The sequence below is a fragment of the Gallus gallus genome, chromosome 11 (assembly GCF_016699485.2).
Source record: "Gallus gallus isolate bGalGal1 chromosome 11, bGalGal1.mat.broiler.GRCg7b, whole genome shotgun sequence".
NCBI classification, from domain to species: domain Eukaryota; kingdom Metazoa; phylum Chordata; class Aves; order Galliformes; family Phasianidae; genus Gallus; species Gallus gallus.
In genome coordinates, this window is record NC_052542.1 from 16,524,265 (window position 1) to 16,542,992 (window position 18,728).

Genomic DNA, 18,728 nt, shown 5'->3' on the forward strand with positions numbered 1-18,728 from the left:
GTACAAACTTTCTGTTGATAGGGGTGCCCAGTCATACATTGCTTTATATGGGTTTAAGCTGTGTTCTTTAAGACATAGATTTTGATGTTAACAAGCTGTACAGAAAGTTGGTTTGTACAAATGTTTTTCAGATCATTCCTAGATCCTGAGAGAATCCCTCCCAACCCTGAGATTAGGTAATGACAGTGAATTAGGTTTTGCCTGAGAAGTGTCTTTAACAAGCTTGCACTGTACTGTGCATGCATATTATCGCTGTGGTGGCTGCATAAGAAACTGGAAACTAAAATGGAATGCTGTGCTTATGCAGAATATTTGTAATTATATTGAGACGACACGTACTGACCACGTTGTCACCATGTAGCCTATTTTTTCTACTTACCTCAGTATTTCATTTTATTACATAATTGGAAGACTTGTTAATACTTACTAGGAATAATCAAATTACAGCTGAAGCTCTAATATTCAGACTAATTAGTACTAAGTGTTCACAGCTTTGGTTATTGTACGTAGACTTTGTCCTGGGAGCATTTGTTGATACTTATTTCAATATGCTGTCATGTTGTTCCTGACAGATGCATCTGTTTCAGTCCATTCACCAATTGTACTGTGAACTAGATTGAAACAAAATTGCCCAGAAGCCAAGTGGAAAATGAAAACAAATAGAAAAAAATTACCTCTCATTTTTTTGGGGAGAGCTTTACATGATCTTATGGCAAATGAGCTTCTGCTGGGCAACCCATAGACTAACTAGAAGGTAGATACTGCTGCTTATTATTTAATTCCTGCTGCAAGGTGTGAATTTCAGTTCCTTGCTTGCAATCTCCTAATTTGTATTTAATGCTGGAATATCAGTTATGCTCTTGGCTAGATTTTGTCCAATGGAGTTCATGTTGCGCCTTCAGCTAAATTAACCTTCTGCTGCAGTGTTTTGTTTTCTGCCCTCTTCTTGCCCTGAGTTGGCTCTTGTGATTGTCTAGTCCATGGTAAGCTGATTAGTCCACCAGAACAGAAGAAAATACTCTCTTGGACTACTTTTTGCCCGGTTAGCTTTGGGCAGCACAGGTAGTGGAAGCTTACAGGAGGAGCTGGCGAGGAGGGTACGTTTGAGACCTCTCGGTTTTGACTGTGGTAGACTTAACTCACAAATGGAAACCCCTTTCTTTGTTTCAAAGCAATTACTGTTATTTTTTTAAACTGTGATTTTTGAAGCAGAAACAGAAATCCCAGATCATTTGGAATTGGTAGGAATTTGAAATGGGCGCAGTCATTCATTCTTACTGTGGTTAGCAGAGTATTACACATAACCAATGGTAGAGAACTAGCTGTTGGTTTGTGTGTGAACTAACAAGTTACTATGGAAGCAGATGAACTAATCAGCAGTAGCTATGGTGTGGATTGGTGTCCTGTGTCCCTTAAAACCCATGCCCTGCATTTACAAGCAAACAAAGCAGTGACTAGTTGTGAGCAGCGTGTCCTGGCGAGTCAGCCTGTGCATAGCCCTGGTGAGCTGGTTAGTGCTGCTGTTGAGCAGAGTGAGGTGATGCCTGAGATCTCCCAGCCCTTCCCTCTTAGGTGGATTTCAGCAGCATCTTTCCACCTCCCTGCCTCTGGGCTGCTGATTTTAGAGAGAATTAAGCCCTCTCTTCTGCGTGGTGACAGGCAGTGATTGCAGAATTAGTTGGTGAAGGTGGCTTGACAGGCATGGTGTTGGAAAATGCATTAACCCAGGTGGGTGGGGAGGATTAAGCAGGTCTGAAGTTCAGGCTCTTGTTAGCACTGTTTAGGGAAGTCAAATTACTATTAGGAGACCTCTCTCTTTTCAAGTTTCCTTCAGTCTAACTGGCAGCAAGATTGAGACATCAGATAGATGTGTTTACTTCTCATTTGGTCAATAAATCAAAGCATTGAGAGAAAAGCAATTAACATCTGCATTTACTTTTTTATATTGGCATGAAATTTTATTTGGAAATTGTGTGAGGTATTGATCATGTAAAATATGATATATTATTACTTGATTTTTTTTGTTTGTTAATTTGTGGTATATTGTTATTGCATGTATCAGACCTCAGCACACATTGAATGTGTGTTACTCTTCATTTGATATTATATCAATCTGTACATTTCACCATTATTTTTTTTCAGTTAATATTTTTCCCAGCTGGCTTCTCTACATTGCACTTTAAAGGTTTTGGAACAGTTTTGTTGACAGCTATGTGTCAAAATATTCTCCAGACCCTGTCCTTCCGTAGGAAGATAACTGGTAACAGTCCTAGATAACAGTCTTAGAAGTTTGAGGTGTGCTTTTTAGCTCCCATTTTTTGAGGGAACATAGGATGTAAAAATGTCCTTGAAACAATGACATCGGCAGCATAGAAAGACCTGGAAGACTAAATGACCAGCAAGCACTACAGTGTGGGCTTACCTTTAACACTTCTGAGATGCCAAAACTTCATTAATTTTTATCTCTTTGTGGAAGTAGTTATAACCAAGGTAGTCAGTAGTTGGAGCACATGCATTATAAAACTAAGTTCCATGAAATTGCAATGCTTTGTAACTGATAATATATAATGATACTGCAGCTTACTATGAGAGCATTTGTCTCATTTCTTTAAAGATGTCAGGATGAATATATGAAATGTAACCCACCAATTTTTCAGCACTGGCTGTACATATAAGTTGAATGTTGACTTACGTTGGGGCTTATCCATTACATGAGACTGATTTCAAGACGAGAAATACATCACACTGTCGTAGTCATAGATTTGGCTGTCACAAAATGTGATAAATTATTGATGAGCAGAGAGTTCAAAAAGCTGCAGTCACATTGTTCCCATACAATTAAAAATATTTTTTCAGCTAGTGATGGTTATAATAAATCTTTACATGCCATGGAAAAGTGTGAGATAGTTCTTAAAGGCTTGTGTTTTCTAGTTTTCTGTGGAAAAAGCTGGCTTTGGAAGAAGCATGGGGTTAAATATTGCACCATATTCTGTATGCACTTGCTCAGTAATTCATTCAATTCAGAATATTGCTAACGTCATTGGGTTTTAGCTCTTAGTGGGCCAGTTTAACAGGTGCTCCTTGCACGAACAGTGCAGCAGTTTGGAAAATTACAAACTCAGCTTAAGAAAGGCTCCATAGATTTCAGGAAAACGATGTTTCAGAAGTGGTCTTTAGGCTTCATACAAAGAATAAGAATGGGTGTTGTTTGAGGGAGGGTCACTTATATTTTCCTGCAACTCAGAAAATATTTTTTTCTTGATTTTTGTATGTTTTTTTTATTTTTTGATAGATGTCATTCAATAACTCAGGTTTACTTTCTTTTATCCAGGGGAGGAGTATCAGAGAATTGAATTTGGTGTTAATGAAGTTATTGAGACGGAGTCTTCTGTACTAAATAACACCGACTACAGTATTTCAAGCACTCTGAATCCTCAGGCTCCAGAATTCATTCTCAGCTGTGCACCTGCTCAGAAAACCCCTGATGAAACAAACTACAACTCAATTGACTGCCAGTTCTCTGACCCAACCCTCACTCTGGATAGTGGTTCTAATGCTGAAAATGACGGCTTGTCTGGAGGCCTTGGACAGAGGGAGCGTAAAAAGAAGAAAAAAAGACCCCCTGGATACTACAGTTATTTGGAAGATGTCAGTGATGGCGTGGCTCCCACAGAAGCTCTTGTAAATGGCCACGCAAATTCCTCGGGACTTAACAGTATTGGCACGGAGGATACGGAACTGACGGGGGACATCCCCTCTCTGGCCACACCAAGGACTTGCAACAGCCCGGACAATTCTGTGGACTTCGTTCATGAAGCTGTTTCTGATGATTCTGTTTCTAGCGCACTAGACAATACCAGGACTGCAGGGCAGCCTGAGGTATGCAGGGTTACTAATTCTGAACAGTTTTGCATCCCCTCAGAGACTGGCAGAGATAGCCCTTTAAGGACAGCTGTTGTACAGCCTTATGCTGGTACTGATACTACTGAAAGTCTTGGCGTTACTAATGGACAAACACTTGAATCCTCTGGTGAGGACACAGCTGCCAATGGGGTAGAATTGCACACTGTGGAAAGCACTGACTCAGACCAAGCTAAGCCTGAGGAAGCTTCACCTACTACTGAGGCAACAGCCACGGTTGCAGGATCAGTCCCTGTTAATCAGCCTGCGAAATCGTGGGCTAGTCTTTTTCACAATTCCAAGCCCTCTGCTTCCACATCTGTGGTCTATGTTGAGACTAAGTATACCCCTCCTGCCACATCTACTCTGGTCCCTGAAAAACAGGTTGAAGTCAAAGAGGGGCCTGTTCCAGTTTCAGAGGATCCTGTAGCCATAAAGATTGCAGGTATAGTTATTACACCCGAGTGGATGTTACAGTTAGAAGAGTACTATTAACTTTGCTTGTAAACAGGAGTGTACAGTGTTGATAGAGAAATTCCTTTTCTAATGTTCTTAGGGTGACTGTTAGGATGCAGCCATGGAAGGTGTAATTTAAATAAGCTGTTTACCTGAGTAAACATTGCAAGATGTTATCATTTGAGCCAGGTGCAGTAAAAATACTGCTGCTTTTCAAACCATGTGCTTAAATGATCTGAGATTTCTAGAAACAATGAACTAGTTGCATTCAGCTGTGTGGTATTGTAACAGGGAGGACATGTTAGAAAAGCTTGTGTCATATTATCCAGTACTTATAATCGTGTATAATGCCTTGCAGCTAAAAGTGTTAATGTATTTATACCAAAGTAGCTGAAATTCCTGATCGCTTACAGTAGCATAAGTGTGATGGCTAAACAGGTTCTGCTTCAAAAATTCCAATTCAGGAGACAGTAATTGGAATTATTGATGTGCTGTCGGAATGGTCTGTCTTGCAATTACTGAAGAATTATCTTTAACCATTTGAAAGTTTGTTATTTTATTCAGAGACAGTGCTATTCATTGCCTGTTAAAAGGGTAATCAAAAGAAACTGTCCAAAGGGTACATTCAGAAAGATTGTGTGATATAACTTTGACTGTTGGTATTGTCTGTGGTTGTAATGAGAAATACGAGAACATGAATGTGATTGCCTTCCAACTGAAACTGCACAGATACGAAGAAAAATAGCCTGTTGGTTGTATTTTGTGTCACTACACAAAAATAATTATTTAAAAATTGTGAAATAGTCCATGTGGAAAACCTTGTGTGAAGTCCCACTGATTTATGCCAGAAGTTAATTTATAAGCACAGCAGCAGCCTCGTGCGTGACAGCATCAAGACAAGCATCATTCTTCTACTGTAACTGGAAGCTGATGTGGAGATTTCTGTTCAGAACAACCTGCAGTGTGTACCTGCCTCTCATCCACTTGCTCACTCAATGGTTTCACAGCTTACAACTGTCTGTTGAGAGGAAAGCTAATTCTTTGTCTCTTTCCATTGGGTGTCATAAACACGTTTGACTATATCAAAGTATGTGTACGTACAGATGGTGGTATGTAAGAACCTGTGCATGCAGAGTGCTTCATACTTTCAGAAACTCCAGCTGTCAGATGGTGATGAATCTTAAAACTGTTTTGTGGCAACCATGACAGTAGAACTGCTTACCACAGTTGTAGGTTTGTCTGGGTTGCTGCAGCTTTAACTTTGTAGACATTGACTGTTCCTGTACAGTTTTTTGCCACCAGGTGGGAGCAGCGCCTTTTCTTTTATCTCTAGTATACTGAAATAGCAATGTTCCTATGCAGTTTTCTTTTGTACCTTCACTGTTGAAGAGGAATAATACGATTATCACTCCTTTTCCAGTGGAAAGGAATCCATCTTCTCATTGTGGTTAATTTAGGTAGGAATTGTATTCTAGATCACATGCACCTGATTTCACTATGAAATGTTTCCTTGAAGATCTGGATTCCATGTATACAGTGCCTTGCTCTGTGGAAAGAGGGGAGTTTCTTCATTTTGTTCTTTTAATGTTAGTCTTGCTTGGAAAGAAGTACGTCAAATGCTTTGCTTATACATAAAGGGTAAAAATCAGGTATAAATTGAGTTCAACAAGCAAAATTAGCAAGTCTTCTGGTAGTGCTGGAGCTCTGAGGCCCTTCTGTACAGCTTTTATTTGAGAACAGGTGCTCGAGACACGAGAACACAAATGTCTTTTCCACAGACAGATTAATTTCACCAGTGATTACAGGGGGATTAATGGTTCACAGGCACCTTGAAATTAATTTGCTGCAGTTTGATTCAGCCTGCAGAAGTCTGTGGCTTCTTAATCCTCAAGTGTGAATGAAAGCTCACGGGATAAAGAGGTGAGAATCAGGGCTAGAAGGTAAAAAACTTGAGTAGACTTCATGTTACTCTTTGTTGGGGAAAAAATACTGAATGGTTAGTTTTAGTAAGTGGCTAAGATGTGCTGTGAGCATCTAGCAAGGAGTCAAGGGGTGCTCACTTAACTGTGTGCTCTGGTAAGTAGGGAAACTTTTCAGTGAGGGAATCTGAAAATATATTTGGAATCCTGTTTCCTTGCAGTGTTTCTGTTGTGTAGGTGATGGAATTAATGGTGCATATAAAGCTTGTTTTGCTGCAGGCAGGATTTCACATGAAGAACACAAACATTTAAAACTTGAATAAATCTGGAGTGCTTTTAAAATAAAAGAAAGGTAAAATCCAATAAAGATAAGTGTGGAAGGATGTGTCAGAGCAGAAATCAAGTGCATGCAGACAGTATGAAGGAGAATTGGTTGGTAATAGTAGTAGGGAATAAGAGGATCTGTAAATTCTAGGGAGTTCATACATGCCCCCAGTGAAGTTGAAGGAGGCTAAATTATATTTCCAGTCTGTGTTAATACAGGTTTATGTAGAAAAGGTTGAAGATTGCTCTTAGAACTCTTGTTGCTGTTGGGGGCTTGATGAAGAAGTTGGCACGTCTTCAGGCCTTAGTTCTGTAGGGAGAAGTAACATCAAAAACCATATTGTTTCAGCAAGCATGGAAAATTTGGATTTATTTGTTTCAGAAGAGACTGTAGAAGTGACTATGGCTCTAACACCAATATTGAAAGAAATTCATGAAGGCTACAGTGATTCATTGCTTTCCCAAAACAGTAGCAAACAAGGCAAGAATTACTTCATTTGTCACAAAGATTCAATGCCACAGTAAACCTGGAAACATTGTTCTGGGTTTGTTTTCAAAGCAAAGCCATGTTTCATAATTAAGTACCAACAAAAGGGATGTGAATTCCTTCTGGTTAGTGATGTGTGCTTTATAGGCAGTCCTGACACTTCAAGAAACTTTTCTCATGATTGTAAATGTATTTTGCCTTCTTTATGATGCTCATGTAAATATTACTGCCTAATTTTAGATTTGGTATGAGAATGTGGTATGGAATGTTATCATGAAGAACAAAAATCTTTGTGTTGGGGAAAAAAGAAACTCACTGCAGTTGCTTTAGACATTGTTTAGAAAGCTGTCTTATGACCACAAGAGGATGCTAAAGTCATAGTAATATTTTTATTCAGCGTGACAGGAAATGAGGAAACATACATTTAACCTGAAGAGGTATTGGCTGACATTAAGTAAGAGTTATTCTCATTGTTTTTGTCCTAATTTTCAACAGCGATTAATTATGTTAAGAAGTTTGAATGGTGTGGGCAAGACATTTAAATCTTTGCTGCATTAGTAATGTATTCTGAAATACTTGAGTGTTAATAACTTCATGGCAAAGGTGTTTCAATGTGAAAGAATTTTCATCTGCAACTGTGCTATGTGCCCTTTCAGGTGCCAGGTTCCTTGTATAACAGAGCACTGAGATTTCTGTCTTCTGGTTTTAATCAGAACTACCACTGTCAGCAGGGACCACGGTCTTAGAAAGTGGAAGCAGAAAGACATGGGCTTAGTGATTCTGCTACCTGCTCCACTTGGTTATTACTGTATGCCTTCTCGTGAGCGGTGCCAGCTCTTAAGTTCATGTGATATGTAGCATGATGGCTTTAGAATCATAGAATGGCCTGGGCTGAAAAGGACTACGATGCTCATCTCATTTCAACCCCCCTGCTATGTGCAGGGTCGCCAACCAGCAGACCAGGCTGCCCAGAGGCACATCCAGCCTGGCCTTGAATGCCTGCAGGGATGGGGCATCCACAACCTCCTTGGGCAACCTGTTCAGTGCGTCACCACCCTCTGGGGGAAAAACTTAAGAAGCCCTTGTGTTTATTATAAAACCAAATAATCCAGTAGGCAATTGCTATGATTATTTGATTATTTTTTTTTGGTGCAGTTTTGCATGCTGCTTGTCCATCTTTCCCAAACTTTAAATGTGCCAAATCCAATATTTTCCTTGAACAGATTTTATTTAGGTACCCAAACAACGGGTCAGATTTCTAGGAAAAGCTCCCCTGATTGCTCTCAGTTTCACAACTGTGACATACTTAAACTTAGGTGCTATGGTTTCTCATGCTTAAACTTGTGCCATTGCTGATGTATTCAGAAGTGTGAAAACGGTAAGAACTATATTATTGTATAATCCTGTAGGTTTTAGAAGCAGTAAATAAAACACTCTTCAGAAAGGTATGCTAATATCTGCCTATCCTGTTTGCACTAAGATATTTGTGCTATGAGATAGTGTCTGCTGAAATCTGTAAACTGATGTTACCATATCAGCTTTATTTGCTAAAGTTTCTGGGAATCTTGCTGACTGATGTGTATTATTTTGTAATGCCTCAGCAATTATTTGCTTTGATCACTAGCATGTGCATTTAATTGATGCTAAATGTACTGTTTCTTATTCTGCAGAATTACTGGAAAATGTAAAACTAGTACATAAACCAGTGTCTTTGCAACCTCGGGGGCTGATCAACAAAGGAAACTGGTGCTACATCAATGCTGTATCCTTACCTTGGGAAAGTTGATATATAAAAATGTGCCTAATTTCTCTCAGTGTTTTCCTGGTTTGATCTGGTAAGTTTTCTAGAAAAGCCTTTGTTTTCACGTACTGTGCTGCTGTTGTTCAGGTGTTCAGTGTTAGCATCTGCAAAATCCAGGGGCATGTTGGATCACTGAGCCCAGTATCCAGGGTTCCCTGCAGCTGGTTGCAGTTGTCTTCACAGTATCTCATACCTCTGTTGAAATAGTTCAGAACTGTAATTGTCTCCTGACCAACTGTGAATTCTTGTTACATTTACTCTTTGTACATTGGCTGAAGTGGTTCTTTTGTACTTAGAGGAAGTATTCTTCCCCATTGACTTTGCTTTGGCAATTTGGTAAATTGATGGTTTGGTTTTCTGTTGGTTTAATACCATCGTTGTATAATACCATGATAATCTATTGGTGTATCATCCTTGTAAATGAAGTGATTTAAAATGAGTCTTTTGCTGTGGGATGGAAGATTGGCTTGCTCTTGGAATTAAGATGTCAGTGAACATGCTGTGTGTTACAAGGTGCTGGCATTTTTAGCAGAATTTCTGTGCATTAGCAGCTAATGTTGTGAGAAAAGTCCATCCAGAGGTGGTTCTGCTGTAGTTAATGGATTAAGAATTCAGTTTGCCTATAATCTTTAATATGATTGAATATTTGGTCAATATGCAAGTTGCTTTCTGAATGTTTCCTTAATGCCACTGCATAGACCCTGCAAGCCTTGGTTGCTTGCCCTCCAATGTATCATTTAATGAAGTCCATTCCAATGTATTCAAAATCACAGCGGCCGTGTACGTCGACACCAATGATAGACAGTTTGTAAGTAGCTCCTCTTTAAAAAAAAAATCAATCTGTGATCTGATTAAGCTCATTAAGAAGTATCTAAGTAATGATTGTTTACTGTAGTTAATGAATGCTATTATATATACAGAAGACTGCTTTTTCTTAAATGACACTTGGCTTTCATAATGAACTTAGTATTTTATACTTAAGTTGTGAAGGCGGATACTTCATATTGCTTTAGTATAGTTTTTAATTAGTGTTCTGTATGCAAAACTGAACTGTGAGAACTGACTTCCCATCTCAGCATGTTAGCAATGGTCTGGTTAATTTTTGTCTGAACTTTATTTGGACTTCTGTATTGGTAGTGTAGGATTTTTGGCTGTCAGTAATAAAATGATCTAATCTTATTATTTTTCCCTTTAAGTCTCAACATGCTGCTCATGTGTAGTTGTTCCTTCCGTTCTGTTTCAGTGTTCGTTTAATGAATGAGTTCACTAATATGCCTGTACCTCCTAAAGCAAAACAAGGTGAGTGAGAGGAGGGGGAAACAAGTCTTATAAACGCAATCGGAAAGCTCTGGGGTAGGGATCCATGTTGTGTGGTGTACTTCAGACCTTTCAGTACTGATGCTTGATCCCTCCTGTGGGTCTTCAGCCTTTCAGGTTTTCATGCTATCTTTCAGTTTGCATTTTGTTTCCTGCCAGTGTCTTGTTTTTCTTTATTGGTGTTTCGTATAAAGAAATCATATGGATTGGGCCTTGTGTTTGGTAGACCAAGTGTACAAGCACAGTAAGAATAGGCCTTTATTTAAGGGTTTGTTTAATCGTTAGTGTGTCTTCTGAGAACGTACCCTTCCTAACAAAGTTGTTTGGTATTCACTGTGTTTATTCCATTTCCTTATGCATTTCCAGCTGTTATGTTTAACAGCTTGCTCAATTGTGTTTTCTTAACTATTCAGCACACACATGACTTCAGAACAAGGAAGGACCGTAGTAAATCTCTTCAGCAGTTAGGGAGTGCCTGCAGGCAATGGCTTTTAATTCTGCATCCTATGTGTGTACTATAGCAACGTGAAAACTTTGAAAGTACATCATTCTCAATAATACATGTTTAAGGTTAATGACAGTTATGTGGTGAGGAATAGAGCATTTTTCAATGCAAGTACGTTATTATAGGTTTCATTATTCTGTCTCTGAAACATGTCTGTTATATTACAAACTTATAGGAATTAAATCAGTTTCGTGGAATGTGTTTATGTAACATTATAAGAAAATACCATGAGGACTTGGTTGCTCCAGTGATTTCCAAACAGTTCAGACATTTCTGTGGTTTGTTGTTTTAAAGTTTTGTTTCTGTAAAACAAATCTTACTGTCTTATGCAACTCACTTTACTTCTAGGTCATTTTAATTGTGTTTTAGTTTTCAAGTACATTTTCTGATGCCTTCTATTGCCATTAGGTTGAACTTTTATGTCAAATGGGTCATGCTGTTTCTTGGTTGGTTTTTTTCCTTGTTTTTTTTTCTTGTAAGAAGGAAAAGTGATCCATTAAATTATAAACACTTAAAAGGAAAAAAAAAAAAGAAGAAACATGCATAGAAGGAGAATTATTTTTGTGTGTGTGTGATACTATAGATATTCTTGTGATCTTCACAGTGTTGAATATAAAGAGTTTTGAGTTTTCCAGACCATGAGTAAGTCAGTATAGAATGCTGCTTTCTGAAAAGTGTTGTGGATAGGAGTTGTATCTTAAGGATCCTGAACTTGGATTACTTGGCTGAAACTGTAATAAAACTGTGTATGAAAGATGATTTTGGGTTCCAAAATCTGTAGCATTTATTTCACACATCGCTAGTAGAATGTAGAAAAGCTTCTGTGTGCTGCTACTTATATGTACTTCTCTTTGTCTTGCAGCTTTAGGTGATAAAATTGTGAGGGATATCCGACCAGGAGCTGCCTTTGAACCTACGTATATTTACAGACTTCTGACAGTTATCAAGTCAAGTCTGTCAGAGAAGGTGTGACTTAAATCTTTGACTTCTGTAGTTGCTCCACAAGACAGTTGCTATCATTAGAATAATGTAAAAGCCATACATCAGATTTTGTGCCTAAGTATCTCTAAAATCAACCAGTTGGTAGTTCACTGTAATTGAACTAGACTACCACGGGACTTGCATTGTATGAAGGTGTTTATCAGATAAGTTTCACAGTTTTGTGTATCAGAATTGGTGAGGAAAAATGGAACAGGATGACTTCTATTTTTATAGAGAGGATAACATTGGTTTTTATTTTAGAAATGTGCTGTTTGTTTCTGCTTGGGTTTCAGTGTGGAATGGTTGGAGGTCTACTGAGACTTACACTATTTCAGGGTTAGTTTCAATTTGAATGACAGATAATAACTCAAACCATCTTTTGGTTTGGGCTTGATTGCAACTGTTTGTGTTAATTCCAAAGGAAGTTGCACAAATAGGAACTTGTGTGTTACATTTATTAAGAATTTGCTGTCCTGGTAGGTTACTATCTCATGTTGGTTCTTTTTGAAATAGGAATCAACAGATATTACAGTAAAACTTAAATATTCTTTGACTTTCATAAAACACTGTAACCTGAGTAGGTTATAAATTTGCAAAATTAATGGGAAAGCCAGAAGTTGCATGTCTTATATCTGCTTTTACATTATATGGCATTTTCGTGCTTTCAATTATTGAAGAAACATTTTATTCAGGGCAGACAAGAGGATGCTGAAGAATACTTGGGATTTATTCTCAATGGACTACATGAAGAAATGTTGACCCTAAAGAAACTTCTCTCTCCACATAATGAAAGTTAGTTTTCTTTGTTGCAAACTTTATTTCATTCAATTATTTGTCTGTAAAAAATGTTTCCCCTCTTTTTATGTTAATTATGTAATATAGAGAAGTTTTTGGAGTAGATGTTGAGATGGGGATGAAATGCCATATTTTCATGGATTCATTTCTATATTAAAATTGTTTACTGGGGATTTGGCTATCTCCATGGTAGATTGAAAATAGAAGTACATTTTGCCGCTGTTGATGAAGATCTCTTTTTGGAAATAGAAGCTTCTAGACTAATGGTTAATTCAACACAACATAGTAGATGATTTCAAAAGTCTTACTGACAAAGATGGAGGAAAGTCTTCTTTGAAATAAGTGTTAGGATTTGTATGTAGTCTAAAATACCATTTTATTTTACAGTGGCTTTATGTTTGGGTCCCCATTTAAAAATGAAACAAAACACAGTTGGCCTTAGCCAAGTATAGAGTTCAGGTCACCAATTACCAATTTCTCTATAGCAGGGTACAAATTTTTTTATGATATAAAATGATCATTCAGTATTTTGTTCTCTGGCTGTGTGCTAAGCCTTCTTTAGCCTCCTTACTTTGGCACTTGAAAAGAAAATATTTGCTAATCCTTGGGTTCTCTGTAAAATATCTGTGCAGAAAAGGAGTTGTATTTAATAATGCCATAATTACGCTTCCAGAGTAACACTTCACTTTCTATTTTTCTGCTCCATAAACTTATAACTAAAAATATATGAAGCTTTATTAGAAAACTGCATCTATTTACATGCAGTCATTAGTGAGCTGCATTCTGTTGATACATGGATATGCCTAGATGCAAGGGGGCCAGGAATATATTCATTCTCAATTATGTTTTCAAATCTGTGGCCTATGAAATCTGGGTAATCTCTGAAAACATTTTATCTTCTGAAAATAATTAGTATGCTTTTTTCTTTTTTAAGTTCTGTATCTGTTTGCATGTTTTATTTGAAGAGAAAACAAACACAAAACTATTTTTCTTCACTTTAAGAACTCTCTGTTTCCAATGGTCCTGAGGTTCAGACTGTTCGTGAGGAAGAGGAGCAAGATGAGCAAGGAGAAGGCAGTGAGGATGAATGGGAGCAAGTGGGACCTCGCAACAAATCCTCAGTCACTCGACAGGCTGACTTTGTTCAGACTCCAATAACTGATATTTTTGGTGGTCACATAAGGTAGTGCTCTTATTAAAAAGTTGTTGAGACTGTAGCTTGCTCTGCCTTCACAAATAATTTCTTCCTCTGCTTTTCTTGTTGTGTTTTTCACAATAGAAGAAAACAATTCTTTCAGGCTTGAAAGATGAACATTTCTACTATGAAGCGTTTGTTAGCAAGAGAATCAAAGATAGGTCAGAATAATAAAAAACAATTGATCCAAAAGATTCTGTGAATTGTTGGAGAGTCTGAATCTTTTTAGTGGACAAAACTCCTGAATTGTTTACAGAGGTGGAGTTTGAAATGCATGCTTTGTGTGTTGATATTAACATTTAAAGAGTTCAGAAAAAATGTACACCTATCCAACTCTTGTGGCCTCACTCCATGGATAGTGAGATTAGCTAAGAGTTAAACCCAGCCTGTAAAAGAATTGAAATAATAAGGAATTGTTAACTGCTGGTTGTTTAAACACATGTGCTTCCCAGAGGCATATAAGTTACGTATAATAGTTAATAAATAAAACGTTAAAGACGAAAGAAGCTTGGAAAAATGTAAATGGCTACAAGATGGTACAAGAATGAAAAGAATGTGGGACATTACTTATATTCAGGTCTGATGCCAGAAGAAGGCAGAAAGTAGATAGTGAAAGAGTATTTTTTTGAAAGTGATGCCTCATTACTTGTTTGGAGAAATGTATAATTTAAAACGAAAGCAGTGTAAACACATAACTAAAAGCATATTCCAAAACAAAAATGCTAGACTTGAAGAATTATTTTTAAATTGGAGGCAGACACTTAATTGCTGGTGTTTGACTCCCATGTGTTGCCAGATATTCAGTCGAGAGGTGTGAATAATGCGGGCTCGTACCTTCTGCCTATGAAATGTGCTGAAATTATTCCTTAGGGATTTGAGTCAGACAGCTGGCAAATAAAATGATATTTTCCATAAAAATTGGCAGGCAAGCATTTTATGTATTGCAATTCCACATTGATGGTATCTTCATGTACCCAAGGTATTGTTAACACTCATACTGTTTCGTATCATGATTGGAATCTAGGTCTGTGCATGATTCCGTTAGTATGTTAAATTCAGAATATGTAGAGAATGCTGTCTTCTGTAGAAATCCAGAGAAAGTAATGTGGAGGTAATACTGAAAAAGGCAAAAACTTGCAATGAGCAGCAGAGCCACACGGTCCACTCCGACATCTGTTGTCTGCTTCTACCACACCCATTTTATTTAGCTTCCAAACTAGGTCACACCATTTACCGCAGAAACAATATCTCCTGTTGTGATGCTGGAAAGCTTCCTCTTCTGAGGCTGAGGGTGGAGATAGGAAGGGTTGAATGCAGAAATGTCAGTAGAAATCTACCAAATGGAAGCATCAGAAGTTGGAAGGAATGAAATGGAAAAAGCCTGGAATGGAAAACGTGGTGTGGATTGGCACCTTCTGGCCTGGGTGACTTTAAGCACTGCTTGGGTCTTCATTTGACTGTCAGATGCCAATTAGGGTGTAATTGTTTAAAGAACTTATTTTTTAAAGCAGCGTGAGGCTTAAGTGTAAGCGTGCAGATGCACAGTTCTATCAGGATCTGGTTTGTTGGTGTGCAGAGTCCCTTTTGCTTTTTCAGTCTATGTGTACCTGAAGTATGTTACACAAGCTACCTCGCAAACGAGTTAGAGGCCTGCTGAATATTTCCATGAATAGCACCGACTCTTCCTTTTAAAAGAAAAAGCATATAACATATTACAGAAGAGCAGTGCGTATTTTCATTAAAAAATAGTAATAATCCTGAAACAACATGGCTGACTGTAGAGCTCTTGCAGTATGTGAGATTGACAGCAATGCATTTTCCTTGCGACCAATAGAAATTTCTAATTATTCTACTAAGTAATTAATCATAGAATCACAGAATGGCCTGGGTTGAAAAGGACCACAATGATCATCCAGTTTCAACCCCCTGCTGTGTGCAGGGTCACCAACCACCAGACCAGGCTGCCCAGAGCCACATCCAGCCTGGCCTTGAATGCCTCCAGGGATGGGGCATCCACAGTTAAGCTATGGAAAACCAAAGTCCAATAAAGGTTTTGCTGTCAAATCCATTTCTGTATAACGTTTTGAAGAAACTTCGCCATTTCAGTCCTAGAAACTAAAAGAAAAAAAGAGCTTTTCATTAATATCTTTTCGGAATATTCTCCATATTAGTAATTTAATCTTCATACATGGACTTGGTAGCAGTTTTCTAGCGATCGTTGCACTAAATAATGGTTAGCTTAAAAAGGGCCTGGGAAATGTATCCAAAAGCAGCAAGGCTTACACAGTGCAGGGTTTGTTTATTGAAACACTGCTCTTGCCATGTGTTGAAGGTTTTGTCCTTAAATATAGCCAAGGAGGAAGCGTTAAGTGAAATAAACATGGTACTGTTTTTCGTATGCTGTCTTTCCTCTGAAGAATATGCATTTGCCAGTCTAAAGATGCATCGACTCTGTTGCTGCTTTGGGGTTTTGCCTGAATTGCAGAGGCTCTTTTGATAGGAGTTGGCAGTAGTCAAATCTGTACGTTAGCATTTCATACATGATTGAGAGAAATTTCAGCATGCCTACAGGAATTACAGCTGTGTTAATTGTCTTCGTGCCCCACAAAGCTTGAAAGCAATATAATGAGCTTAAGAATATAATAAGCAATTTATTTCTTCGGCTGTGTAAAATCACATTTTTTAACAGCTGGGACTTTTTAATGCAAGTACTGCTTTAAGAAGAAAATAAATTCTTGAGTCATGTTTGATAGTTTTCAGGGAAAACAGGAAGAGTGCACTTAGTGCAGTGATGCAGTTGTAGAATGAGCTATCTCATTGCACAAAACAGTCTTCACCAAGCCACGCTACTGAAAGGCTGCAGCTGAATGCCCTACAAAAAATTATCTCATGCCCTGTGTTGTTACCACTGTGGTTTTTCCAAAAGTCTCCCATTTCTGTACAGAGGAGTGTGTGGACAAAGTCTGGACATGGAAAATGTTGGAAGGAAAAGGAAATGCTGAGCCTCAACAGAGGATAGTTTGTATTTCCTATAGCAAGATCCAACCAGAAAATTTAAAGTGACTATGAAACTGGACACGGTGAAGTGACTGAAATAATCATGTGTTTTAATTGCACAATCTGGACCTGGTTGTAATTTTTTACTGCAAAACATAAACTGGAGATGGATCAGTACTTCGCATTTCTGATCATGTGTTTATAAAGCATAATTTCAGGAATCTGATGTGAGCAGAGATGATTTTAAAGTCTTCCTGCAAAAAGAGCTGGCTTCCTAACATACTTACCAGAAGTATGTATGCTTCACAAAACAGAGATATTTTTGTGGTTAGCAGTATAGAAATGAAAGATAGAGGCCAGGGTAGGAGTGCAATTAGGTATGGCTTCAACTTGATTTCAAAGCTTTGTTTTTACAATTTTTACCAAATCTATATATGTAAACTGTTCCCAATTTTTGAGACTTTTTAAAATAAATGAACTTTGCCTGTGCTCAGCCATAAAATACAGGGATGTTGGTTTTTTTCAGTTCAGAATACAAAATTAGAGCTCTCTGAAAGCTCAGGTGGAATTCAGTAAAGTCGATCATGTGTTTTAATGTGTTGAAGATTTTTAAAGGCATGGCCAAACACTGCTTGTAGTTCTTTGACTGATGCTTATCCAGAATTGTATAAATCCTTGCCTAAATAAAATAATTAAAATATAATTCCATTCAGTGTGCTCTAAGGAGTTATGAAAGTAAATTCAAGCTATTGAATCAAGTGCTTACGAGCTATTGAAGCTAGGATTTGTATGTTTTGTTCAGGTTTAACTATCAACTGAGTTTGCAAGGTGGATGCTGATTTCTTCTTACTTGAAGAATCTGTATTGTTGAAAGTTACTTTCCTTTTTTACATTCAGTTTTTTCTCCCTCCATAGGTCTGTTGTTTACCAGCAGAGTTCTAAAGAATCTGCTACGCTGCAACCTTTCTTCACCCTGCAACTGGATATCCAGTCTGACAAGATACGCACCGTCCAGGATGCATTGGAAAGTTTGGTGGCAAGAGAGTCTGTCCAGGGTTATACCACAAAAACCAAGCAAGAGGTGTGTTCTGTTGAGCCCTTTTTACAGTCAAATATTAAAACTTCTTTCAAGGGTTCTTATTCGGCTCTTGGTTTACAAATAGTTTCTTGAACTCTTACTCCTGTGTTAATAAAAAAGGTGCTGACCTTTTTGGTGTCTTGCAGCAGTAAAACATAATACATTTGAATATATACAGTGAAAGGCATTCAAGGAGGAGAACCAACTCTTAAACAAAACTGTGCCTGTAAATTAGTATGTTTTCTGAAGATTTTACTTGAGTATATTATTAAATTAACAGAGTAAACTATGATAATAATATGTACTATTATAAGTAAAATGCCTTGAGCTTGTCTTAACATACTGATTCCTGAGGATTGCTAGGAATCTTACTAAAAGGAGCAGCTCTTCAGAGCATTGCTTGAAAGCACGCTGTAGCTTTGGAAGAAAAATCTTGCAGCAGTTCTGCACCCTCATGCATCTCTGCTGATTTCTTATTATATTTTCCAAACAATATAGTACATAAAAATAATAATTACAATAGAGAAATACGACATGGGAAGAAAAATGTATTTCTGGCATATACTTTGAGAACTTGTGATATAGGTTAATAAATTAAACTTGTCTCCCATGTGAGCTATTATCTTGCTTCTTACAGTATATATTAGTAAAGAACATCATCTCTGGTATGCATGGATTGCTCATATGAAAATATTGCGTATAGGTTTTGTAATTGCTTTCAGTAGGCAGGGGTATGAGGAGGTTCTGCAGTTATAGATGATCAGTCTGACATTTCATTTCTCTTAGTCTTCTAAATGCTAAAATAAAAATACAGATAGATTAAGAGAAGATGTGCTTTGAAAACCTGAAGATGGATAGCTGAAATTCTTCTGTCTTCCACACTTGGGAGTGAGTGTGAGTTAACACTTATTTCTCCAGTTGTCTTCCACATGGAAGGAACATTGGCTATGCAAAATCATCATGATTTAGCATC

The 18,728-nt window shown here is 37.7% G+C and overlaps 1 protein-coding gene across 1 annotated transcript in view; it reads left to right on the forward strand.

The window, feature by feature from the left end:
• The window catches only part of USP10 (ubiquitin specific peptidase 10), a 45,597-nt gene that overhangs the window by 19,557 nt on the left and 7,312 nt on the right, over window positions 1-18,728 (forward strand). Inside the window, exons 4-11 of the mRNA NM_001006130.2 lie at window positions 3,332-4,345; window positions 8,757-8,848; window positions 9,586-9,695; window positions 10,131-10,186; window positions 11,572-11,675; window positions 12,383-12,482; window positions 13,488-13,668; window positions 17,593-17,758. Of these exons, the coding sequence (NP_001006130.2) occupies window positions 3,332-4,345; window positions 8,757-8,848; window positions 9,586-9,695; window positions 10,131-10,186; window positions 11,572-11,675; window positions 12,383-12,482; window positions 13,488-13,668; window positions 17,593-17,758 (1,823 nt within the window). The remainder of the gene's footprint in view (window positions 1-3,331; window positions 4,346-8,756; window positions 8,849-9,585; window positions 9,696-10,130; window positions 10,187-11,571; window positions 11,676-12,382; window positions 12,483-13,487; window positions 13,669-17,592; window positions 17,759-18,728) is intronic.